Consider the following 12,056-nt stretch of genomic DNA (forward strand, 5'->3'; position numbering starts at 1 on the left):
AAGCTTGATCCCCTGTGTGGGACATGCAGGAGGGAGGCAGCCAATCAATGATTCTCTCTCATCATTGATATTTCTCTCTCTCTCTCCCTCTTTCTTTCTGAAATCAATAAAAATATATTTAAAAAATAAAGGACGTTGCCCATTTCAGATATACATATACCTTCAAATTGAGGAATATAGTTAAAATTCAAGTGAAAATTTTTACAATCCATTTTCTTCTTCTGCATATTATTTATAAAATGATTTAAATATAAAAGCATGAAAAGGTCCATTGGATCTGTATTGTAAATGATGATACCTAGTTTTCCTGATATATGAGGGTTAATGAAAGCATAAGAAAAGAGGATTCTATTTGAACTTGAAATAATTCAACAGAGAGAAGGAAGTATTATTGATAACACATATTTCTTGATTCTTCAGTGTACACTGTTTAGGCAGTGGTATTGCAAGTGTTATTCATTGGCTTTTAATTTTAGAATCAATCTGTAAACAAAGCATGAAAAGTTAATTATGGTTATAGAACTGATTGCTAATGATATCAAGTTAGATCATATAAAAAAAGTAAGTATAGAAATTGGGAAGTAGAAACACAGGAGAGAACAGTGTTAGAATGAGGAATAGAAATGTATATATCCTTATCTGTATCGGAGTCAAGAGATAACACTTGAAATGGAATAAATACAGAAATTAGATTATTTTTATATTATAAGGGAAACAGTGAAGTGATTAATTTTTTTGTTATGATAAAATTCACATACCCTAAATTTACTGCTTAAAAATGTACAATGCAGTTAAGTATATTCATAATGTTGTACAACCATTACCACTATTGTCAGAAATTTTTTATCACCCCAAAAGAAAACTCTGTTCATTAAATAATCATCCCCATTCTTGTCTCCCTTGCCCTTGGTAACCACTAAACTGCTTTATGTGTATATGGATTTGCTAATTCTTGATATTTCATATAAATGAAAAGGTGTCCTTTTGTGTCTGGCTTCTTTCACTTTACATTATGTTTTAAAGGTTAATCCATAATGAGCATGTATCAGTACTTCATACCTTTTTATGGGTGAATAATACTCTATTGTATGGATATACCACAATTTCCTATTCATCAGTTGATAGACATTTGAGTTGTTTCCACCCTTTGGCTGTTGTGATTATTGCTGCTGTGAACATTCTTGGACAAGTTTTTCCTGAACATCTGTTATTGTTATCTATATTTGTAGATGAGGAAACTAAACTACAGAGCTGGAGAAATAATAGCTCAGGGTCACACAGGTAAAAATTGGTGAAGCTAGGGGTACAGATCTAAGCAATCTGATGTCAGAACTTATATTCTTTAACCACTGCTTAACCTGACAACTAGTAGGTGTCCAGTAAGTGTTCACTTTTCTTTTCTTGTGAGGCCATTTTTGGGTATTGACTATTAATTTTGCATTTTTTTTAGCCACTCTTTTAAGTAACAGACGTTTGAAATTATTGCTGTGGTTACTATTTAACTTAAACTTTAATACTATATATACATTGGTTACAGTTTGGCTGTAGCAGCAATTCCTGAAGGTCTTCCCATTGTGGTCACAGTGACTCTAGCCCTTGGTGTTATGAGAATGGTGAAGAAAAGGGCCATTGTGAAAAAACTGCCTATAGTTGAAACTCTGAGTAAGTCTGTGGAAAGAGCCTACTTATACAATGATGTGTTAGTTTACACTAACAGTGAATTATCTTTGGGTTTTATAATTTTTTTCTTAGAGGTTTGCATTGTGGTGTTTGGCTTGTGGCAATGTGAGTATAGTTTTAGCAACCAAAAAGTAATTAAAAATGCATATCCTTCAGGACAGGTAACGGTTAGAGAAGTTTTTTTGCATCATGGAATGTTCTAATTCTTAAATCATGCTTTAAAAAATCTATATAACAAATGAAACCTTGGCGTAAAATTAATAGAATTTTTTGGCAGCTCAAGAAACCTAATAGATATTTATAGATCCTAAAAGGTCATACTTAAGTAGAATTCACTGATAAGAACAGTAAATATACAAGTTACATTGCTATGATACAACTTTATATGTGATATGAAAACTGTGATAACTTTATATATGCTGTGAAACTTTTTTTTTTAATTTGGGAATCCAAGATTGTTGAATTTAAATTCTAGTTTGCATTTTATTATTGAAAAGGTAAAATAACTTCACATACTGATTTAAAAAATTATATGGGGTTATATTTAGGCACCCTTAAAACTTTCTAGAAAATCTATAATAATAAAAGCATAATATGCTAATTAGACAGGACGACCTTCTGGACGAAGCTGGGACTGCGAGGGAAGCCTGGGTTCCGGGTGCTGGGTGCCAGAGGGAAGCCCGGGTCCCCATTGCCAGAGGGAAGCCGGTGCTGGCAGCCAGGGGGAGGAAGGCCTACTCTTGCACGAATTTCGTGCATTGGGCCTCAAGTGTATTATATAAAACTAGAGGTGCAGTGCACGAAATTTGTGCACTGGGGGTAGGGGGCCCCTCAGCCCGGCCTGCACCCTCTCGCAGTCTGGGACCCCTCGGTGGATGTCCGACTGCCTAAGTCGGCAGTCAGACATCCCCCAAGGCCAGGCTCATGGCTGGCGAGTGCAGCGACGGTGGTGGGAGCCTCTCCCACCTCAGCAGCACTAAGGAGCAGCAAGCCGAACATTAAGGAGCAGTGAGCAGGCGGGCAATAAGGAGCGAGGGGTCCTGGTCTACTAAAGGGATGTCCTCCTGCTGGCTTACATTCCTTACTGCTCGACTTGCTGCTTCTTAGTGCTGCCATGGAGGCGGAAGAGGCTCCTGCCACTGCTGCTGCGCTCGCCAGCTGTGAGCCCAGCTTCTGGCTGAGCGGCATGCCCCCTGTAGGGGAGCACTGGCCACCATGGGGCAGCTCCTGCGTTGAGCGACCAACCAGTCATTCTGGTCATTCCACCATAACAATCGCTTAGGCTTTTATTACATAGGTTATTATATAAAGCTAATATTGAATAGCATTGATAAAATTCAACTGTAAGTAAATAAGAAAAATTCAACATTTATCAATATCTAATTTTTAATTTTAATTTCAGAAACTACCTTACAATGAAGCAAACATGCTGAGAGTCAGCAGTCTAAAATTATCAATGAGCTTGATTTGTACAAAATTCAAAGAAGCAGGGCAGGCTCCCACAATCTTTGATTTGTTGTCAATGTGAACTTGTATTTCTCCTTGACTTTTGGTGACTTGTAATGGTTTATTCTTTAGGCTGCTGTAATGTCATTTGCTCAGATAAAACTGGAACACTGACGAAGAATGAAATGACTGTTACTCACATATTTACTTCAGATGGTCTGCATGCTGAGGTACTCTATAGATTCTTTTAACAACAGTATTACTTTGTTAAGAAACTTGGTGTTTAACATTGTTAACTGTTCCAGACTCTTACCTTCAAAATGGCTGTACTTTAGTCAGCAGCAGAACTTTCTCCTTCCCATGTTATTCTACCAAGTCTTAATCTTACTCCACTTATACAGTCCAAGAACTTTTAATCCAGTTTGACACCCCTCTCTTAATCACTTTTACATCCATTCATTACCAAACTCTTGATGTCCTTGCTCTATGTGAAGCTTGAGGGATTTTTTAGAACCAAATTTTGAATATGTCACTCCATAAATTAAGATGCTTCAGTGGCTTTCCATTGTGACCAAGATCCTGAAGTGTGGTCTTGCAAGGCCCTTCATGTTATGACCATTATTTCCTTCTTCAACCTTATATGTTCCCCTTTGCTTTCTGTGCATCAAACACACTGGTCTTATGATTCTTTCAGTGGGACAAAATTACTGCTGTATCATCTTTTGCACCTTAGTTTCATCCCCACTTCTTCGGAAAAGCTGACTAACTAGAAAGGGCCCTATGTTACAGGTTTTTTAAAATAAAACTTCATACCTTCTAATCCTTAATGCAGGTAAAATTTTTTGTTACTGTTCCTATTGTACTTTAAGTTGTAATAGTGCAAGAACTCTGTTGCCCAGCACAGGGCCTGACTCATAGCAGTAAATACTTGTTGAAAGAATAACTAAATAGATGAATTACATTATCTTAAAAATATATTGGCAGTCTTTTAAGTGCACATCAGTATATGTGCATTGGTTACTTTTGAAGCTGGGTGAGGACAATTTGCAGTCTCACCTATTCTTGGCAGGATTTCTGTCTGGAATGTTCATTAACACTACTTATGAGGGCTACAGTGTTTTAAATGCATTAACAACCAATTCATCGAGCAAAGTAAGCATTAGACAAATTGACATAATTTGTACTTACGTTTATTTAATTCTATTTTATATAGGCCTTAAAATGAAACTGTTGATATTTAGGGTTTTAGATTTTGTTAAGGATACTCAATGCTATGTTATTAAATACTAGAGGCCCAGTGCACGAAATTCGTGCACAGGGGAGTGTGTCCCTCAGCTCAGCCTGCACCCTCTCCAATCTGGGACCCCTTGAGGGATGCCCGACTACCTGTTTAGGCCCGATCCTCCTGTTTAGGCCTGATCCTAAACGGGCAGCTGGACATCCCTCTCACAATCCAGGACTGCTGGCTCCCAACTGCTCGCCTGCCTGCCTTCCTGATTGCCCCTAACCACTTCTGCTTGCCAGCCTGATCACCCTCTAACCGCTCCCCTGCCAGCCTGATTGCCCCTAACTGCCCTCCCCTGCAGGCCCGGTCGCCCCCAACTTCCCTTCTCTGCCGGCCTGGTCACCCCTAAATGCCCTCCCCTGCAGGTTTGATCACCCCCAACTGCCATCCCTTGCAGGCCTGGTTCCCCCCAACTGCCCTTCCCTGCAGGCCTGATCCCTCCCAACTGCCCTCCCCTGCTGGATATCTTGTGGTGTCCATCTTGTGTCCACATGGGGGGGCAGCCATCTTTGACCACATTGGGGCAGCCATCTTGTGTGTTGGAGTGATGGTCAATTTGCATATTACTCTTTTATTAGATAGGATACCTTTTCTAGATGACTCAGAGGGGTCATTGGGGTTACATGTGCTTATATGGTCCAGGTAGAGGATTTAATTTTCTCTTTTGTTTTAAGCCCATAATTTTATATGTCAAGCATTAACTATGTGTAATTTCTCTCTAAACTATCTTATTTTTATTGTGAAATTTAACTTTTGTTTGGCTTTGTTTGTTCTAGCCATACTGTATAAGTATATGGTTTGTCTCAATCTCTGATTTTTAAAACTGGTGTGTAATATGCTATTACAGTAGTTTGTAAGTGCTAGGATAAATCATTTAATGTCTCTGAGCCTGCATATTTGCAAAAAGAATTCTGCTTTTGTCTACATTATGTTTGTGATGAATGTTAGATTTGGAAATGGACTTGAATTCTTTGTACATCGTAGTATGTTATTAATATAACTGGAGGCCCGGTGCACGAGATTTGTGCACTTGGGGGAGTGGGGGTCCCTCAGCCTGGCCTACCCCCTCTCGGAGTCTGGGAGCCCTCGGGGGATGTCTGACTGCCGGCATAGGCCCACTCTCCGCAGTTGGACATCCTTAGTGCTGCGGTGGAGGCCAGAGAGGCTCCTACCACCACCGCTGCGCTCATCAGCTGTGAGCCCGGCTTCTGGCTGAGTGGCGCTCCCCCTGTGGGAGCGCACTGACCACCAGGGGGTAGCTCCTGTGTTGAGCGTCTATCCCCTGGTGGTCAGTGCGCATCATAGCGACCGGTCATTCTGCTGTTCAGTCGATTTGCATATTAGCCTTTTATTATATAGGATGTTTTATAAATTTAAGCTCACTTATGTATAGTGATTTTCATGTTTTATAGTATACTATACATAGAAACAATAATATTATATTAATTATATTAATGATTATATTGTTTTTTCTTACGATATACTATACATTATTGTAATTGTAATTATTAGTATTATTAACTAAAGGTTCATCATTGTGGCAAAAATGAGAATTTATAGTCCTTTAACTATTAAATGTTCTTTTAGACTAATTTACATGCTTTTTTATATATACACTAGAGGCCCGGTGCACGAAATTCGTGCACTGGGGAGGGTGTCCCTCAGCCCAGCTTGCACCCTCTCTAATATGGGACCCCTCGGGGGATGTCCAACTGCAGGTTTAGGCCCTGTGGAATCGGGCCTAAACCTGCAGTTGGACATCCCTCTCACACGGATCGCCCCAGGCACCCCCAGGGAGCGGCCACGCCCCCATGCCACGCCCCCTGGGGTGCCGATCGCCCTAGGCACCCCCGGGGAGCGGCGGCACGGGCGCGGCCACGCCCCCCCGGGGTGCCGATCTCCCCAGGCAACCCCGGGGAGCAATGGCAGGGGCGTGGCCACGCCCCCGGGGTGCCGATCGCCCCAGGCACCCCCGGGGAGCGGCCACGCCCCCTTGCCATGCCGCCAGGGGGTGCTGATCGCCCCAGGCACCCCCGGTGAGCAGCTGCACGGGCGTGGACACGCTCCCCCGGGGTGCCGATCGCCCCAGGCACCCCCAGGGAGTGGGCACGGGCGCGGCCACGCCCCCCCCGGGGTGCCGATCGCCCCAGGCACCCCCGGGGAGCAGCGGCACAGGCGTGGCCACGCCCCCCGGGGTGCCGATCGCCCCAGGCACCCCTGGGGAGCAGCGGCACGGGCGCGAACACGCCCCCCACGGGGTGCCGATCGCCCCAGGCACCCCCGGGGAGCGGCAGCAGGGGCGCGGCCACGCCCCCCGGGGTGACGATCACCCCAGGCACCCCCGGGGAGCGGGCACGGGCGCGGCCACGCCCCCCCGGGGTGCCGATCACCCTAGGCACCCCTGGGGAGCAGCTGCATGGGCGTGGTCACGCCCCCCCAGGGTGCCGATCACCCCAGGCACCCCCGGGGAGTGGCAGCAGGGGCGCGGCCACGCCCCCCGGGGTGCCGATCGCCCCAGGCACCCCCGGGGAGCGGCCACGCCCCATGCCACGCCCCCCCGGGGTGCCCATCGCCCCAGGCACCCCAGAGGACCGGCCACGCCCCCATGCCACGCCCCCCGGGGTGCCGATCACCCCAGGCACCCCCGGGGAGCAGCTGCACGGGCGTGGTCACGCCCCCCCAGGGTGCCTATCACCCCAGGCACCCCCCGGGAGCGGGCAAGGGCGCGGCCACGCCCCCCCGGGGTGCCAATCGCCCCAGGCACCCCCGGGGAGCGGCAGCAGGGGCACGGCCACGCCCCCCCGGGGTGCCGATCACCCCAGGCACCCCCGGGGAGCGGCAGCATGGGCGTGTCCACGCCCCCCCGGGGTGCCGATCACCCTAGGCACCCCCGGGGAGCAGCTGCACGGGCGTGGTCACGCCCCCCAGGGGTGCCTATCACCCCAGGCACCCCCGGGGAGCAGCTGCACGGGCGCGGTCACGCCCCCCGGGGTGCCGATCACCCCAGGCACCTCCGGGGAGCAGCTGCACGGGCGTGGCCACGCCCCCCCGGGTGCCTATCACCCCAGGCACCCCCGGGGAGCGGCAGCACGGGCGTGGCCACGCCCCCCCGGGGTGCCGGTCACCCCAGGCACCCCCGGGGAGCGGGCACGGGCGCGGCCACGCCCCCCCGGGGTGCCGATCACCCTAGGCACCCCCGGGGAGCAGCTGCACGGGCGTGGTCACGCCCCCCAGGGGTGCCTATCACCCCAGGCACCCCCAGGGAGCGGTCACGGGCGCTGCCACGCCCCCCGGGGTGCCGATCACCCTAGGCACCCCCGGGGAGCAGCTGCACGGGCGTGGTCACGCCCCCCAGGGGTGCCTATCACCCCAGGCACCCCCAGGGAGCGGTCACGGGCGCGGCCACGCCCCCCGGGGTGCCGATCACCCCTGGCACCCCAGGGGAGCAGCGGCTCGGGCGCGGCCACTGGGCACCGCCATCTTGATTTTATCAACGGTCGACAGGACACCGGGAGTCCCGCCCTCAGCCTCCGCTGGCCCAATCATGGGCATAGCGGAGGTGCGGTCAATTTGCATGTTTCTCTATTATAAGGTAAGATGCTGTGTCATGATTTATAAAATGAACTGAATATAACTCACCATAGATTTTGTTTTTCATAGGTATTGTCACTGTCTACTGATTATATTATTGACCCTACTTTATGTTCCCTAGGTTACTGGAGTTGGCTACAATTCATTTGGAGAAGTGATTGTCGATGGTGATGTTGTTCATGGATTCTGTAACCCAGCTGTTAGCAGAATTGTTGAGGTAAACATTTATTCCCCGAGAAGGTGACTTTCTTTTTCTTGTTGTTGTTAATCCTCAATGTAGGATATTCTTTCAGTTAATTTTTAGAGAAAGTGAAAAGGGTGGGGGGACAGAGGGAGAGAAATATTGATGTGAGAGAGACACATAGATTGGTTGCCACCCAACCAGAGGCGTGGGATCAAACCTGCAACCCAGGTATGTGCCCTTGATCAGGAATCCAACCCATGACCCTCTGGTGAGTGGGCTGACACTCTACCACTGAGCAACACTGGTGAGGGCAGAAGATGATTTTCTTTATAATGACTTAGGACACAGTGATGGGTTCATAGTTTATGTTTCTTTCTCTTAGGCGGGCTGTGTGTGCAATGATGCTGTAATTAGAAATGACACTCTAATGGGGAAGCCAACAGAAGGAGCCTTAATTGCTCTTGCAATGAAGGTATGTCTCTAATCTCTCTTCATTGACATATAAAATACCACTCTTACAAGAGAATGTGAGGCCATCAATTTCAGTATTAATGGTTTAGGTACAATGTTTTTACTGCCTTTTGGGAACCAGTTTTAGTCTTCCTGGAAATACAAAGCATAGAGCTTTCTCAGTATAATTTTATCCCTTATATGCAAGAAACATTGATGGATTTCTTCTAATGAAGAAATGTTTCTGTTGTCTGTTTAGTGTTTTTGTGAAAAAACTCTATGTGTGTTATTGCTGATAAATACTGACTTTCAAATGAGTTAAGGACAACACTCTAGTATTTCCATGTAAAAATACTAAGGATATCATGAGAAATCAGCTTTTTCCAGTTGACCCTTTCCCTTCATTATTTTTTTAAAATATATTTCTTTTGATTTTTTTTTTTTTTGATTTTTTTCTTTTAGAGAGAGGAAGGCCAAAGGATAGAAAGATAGAAACATCAATGAGAGAGAAACATCATCGATCAGCTGCCTCCTGCACGCCCCCTATTGGGGATCAAACCCACAACCCGGGCATGTTCTCTCATCGGGAATCGAACCAGTGACCTCTTGGTTCCTAGGTTGACAACCACTGAGCCATACAGGCTGGGCCCCTTCATTATTTATTTCTTAAAATGAGTTCAGAATTAGAATTTGTGTTAGGGAGACGAGGTGCTGTTTCAGTGACCCTTTGATCTATTTTAGTTGACCTCTTCTCCTAAGCCCTACATTTGATTAAATGAGAAATCTGAAAGTCTGATCTGTCACTCCCAAACAAAAATAAAATCTCTACTTTTAAGAGAAGTTAGAAAACTTTGAGACTTTGTGAAATAGAATATGCCTCTAAATGAGGTTACTTCAATTGAGATCCAATATTGAAATGTTGGCTATTATAATAATTTTAGAAAATAAAATAGATATTTTTAGAATATATGTTTCCTTAACAGATAGTAATATTTTGTTATCATTTGTTCTCCTTGTAACTAAAATGACATAGTATATAGCTTTTATAATAAAAGCCTAATATGCAAATTGTTCCCTCCACCAGGAATTTGACGGGGAGTTTGACTGGGAGTTCGACCAGGGGGCGGGTCCGGCAGTGGCAGCAGGCAGCCAGGGGAAGGAAGGTGCCCCAGCCGGCAGCCTCTTGGGACCCTACCCATGCACGAATTTCGTGCACTGGGCCTCTAGTAGCTTTATAAAAGACGTTCAAAAGTTGAATCTGTTAATAAGATTTACTATGTTATACTTAACTTTATCTCTTTGAGAGATAAAGAATATGAAACTACTTCCTTATGGGTGGGGGACTGCTTGGAACAAATAAAAGGCAGACCAAGATAGTAGACAGTTAAGTCCTAAACTTAAGGACAGTGCCAATTCAGACTAGGGACCTGGGCTTTGAAGGATAGGAAGGGTTCAGATAGTAGGTAAGCTAGAAAAAGCAGAAATAAAAGCATAGAGTAATAAGTAAGCATAGAATGGATTTTTGGCTTGTGTATTGGTTAACTTGGGTGAAATGGAAGGAGTTTGAGTAACTCAGGGAATTGTTAAATAGACTATGTGGTCAGTTTCTGGAGGACTTTTGAAAGCCAGGAAGTAGTGTCTCAACATGTTTCAGTAGACAACAAAAAGTCAGCAGAAGTAATGAACTAGGCTTTTTGAGTAGTTTAAAAAATATTTTTGAATATTTTGAGGAAAATGCAAAGGGGTATTGGAGGGGAAAAAAGCTACATGACATTGGTAGTAGTCAGAATATCAAGTGGTAGGTGAGGGGTATAAGGGAGTAGAATGGGAGCAACAGGTAAGATAAGAGTTGAATCCCTAAGGAGTGAAAAATTGAATCTGAAATTTCTATTCATTATAAAAGTAAATGCTCAGTATTGGTTGAGTACCTTTTGTTGTCTCCTGATTCTATCCAGAATTGAGTCAGTAGTGGTTTTAATATAGTCAGTGTTGAAGACTTAGTCTGTGTACAGTCCAGGTATCTAAACACCCAGGCTTTCATGTTGAATATGTATGTTGCTATCCAGAGAAATACGGTATATATAGATGGAGTACTGCTATTCTGTCACCATTATTTGAAAAATAATCCATGTATCTCTAGCTAGCCTAACTACAAGTTATGACCCTTGTTCATGTTAAAGGAAAAAATAGTCACATGCTGGTGAGAATTAACTTTCTTTTTGTGCTGTATAGATGGGTCTTGATGGAGTTCAACAGGATTATATCAGAAAAGCTGAATATCCTTTTAGCTCTGAGCAAAAGTGGATGGCTGTTAAGTGTGTACACAGAACACAGCAGGTATCTTTCCATTTTCCATTTAAAGAATACTTACTATATTTTGTTAACATAGATGATTATTTTTTGTTGTCCACCTTTAGATTTAAATAGTCATTGAGCATAACAAAGACCTGTTGTTTTAAAGTGTGTATAATTTGTAGTATATTCATCCCTTGCTATTTTCGTGTTCTCTTTGACTTCAGCCCGGCCTATACCCCTTCCAATCGGGGACATCTCTCTCACAGTCTGGGATCGCTGGCTCCTAACCACTCACCTGCCTGATCGCCCCTAACCGCCCTCCCCTGCCAGTCTGATTTCCCCTAACTTCTCTCCCCTGCCGGCCTGATTGCCCCTAACTGCTCCCCTGCCAGCCTGATTGCCCCTAATTGCTTCTGCCTCGGCCCCCGCCACTGTGACTTTGTCTGGAAGGAGGACCAGAGACTGGAAGATGTCCGCTTGACCTGGTCTAATTAGCATATTACCTTTTTATTAGTATAGATTATTAGTATAGATGATATAGAGAAGAGGAATAGGTAGTGGGGGTAGCCAAACTACCACCTATCACAATAGACAATTATAAAATTGATAAGCAAAAAATATAAATAATATAAACATATTTTAAAAAACTTGGAGATAAATACCAACATCTATAGAGTTAAAATTGGCTTGCCTTTTAGGGTAGGACTAGAGGTAAGAAGGTTTGGGCAGGAAACTACAGTTTTTCATTGTAAGCTTTTGTATATTACTCTACTATGATAAAAAATAGAAGAAAAAGTCTGCTAATACCCATAAGGTGGTTGTGAGAATACATATAATGTATACATATACTAACAACCAAGAGAAGAAAGCCTGAGTCATTGCTTGGGCAGATGTTAGCTCTCTTTCTCCTATTCCTGTTAAGTTGTGAGCCTCTCCTCAAATCTGAGTGCCTAATCTGGGGCTTAGTATAGTACTGCTTTCAATGTGTAAGGGTGAAGGTAGGGAGTAGATGCTGTTTGTAAAGTGCAGGAAACCCCCACATATGAACTTTTAATTTTCAGAGTTCAAGTGCCACTCAAAGCCTTAGGCTTGAGTAGCTACCCTGGGGATTATGATAAATGAATA

At 44.9% G+C, this 12,056-nt stretch overlaps 1 protein-coding gene across 3 annotated transcripts in view; it reads left to right on the plus strand.

Annotated features, from left to right (window-relative positions):
- The window catches only part of ATP2C1 (ATPase secretory pathway Ca2+ transporting 1), a 133,359-nt gene that overhangs the window by 77,836 nt on the left and 43,467 nt on the right, over positions 1-12,056 (plus strand). For all 3 annotated transcript variants that reach the window (XM_079795654.1, XM_079795652.1, XM_079795653.1), the window contains exons 12-16: positions 1,538-1,662; positions 3,259-3,356; positions 8,124-8,219; positions 8,569-8,658; positions 10,869-10,973. In XM_079795654.1, coding sequence (XP_079651780.1) covers positions 1,538-1,662; positions 3,259-3,356; positions 8,124-8,219; positions 8,569-8,658; positions 10,869-10,973 — 514 coding nt within the window. The remainder of the gene's footprint in view (positions 1-1,537; positions 1,663-3,258; positions 3,357-8,123; positions 8,220-8,568; positions 8,659-10,868; positions 10,974-12,056) is intronic.

This window comes from Cnephaeus nilssonii (assembly GCF_951640355.1).
Source record: "Cnephaeus nilssonii genome assembly, chromosome: 17".
NCBI lineage: Eukaryota > Metazoa > Chordata > Mammalia > Chiroptera > Vespertilionidae > Cnephaeus > Cnephaeus nilssonii.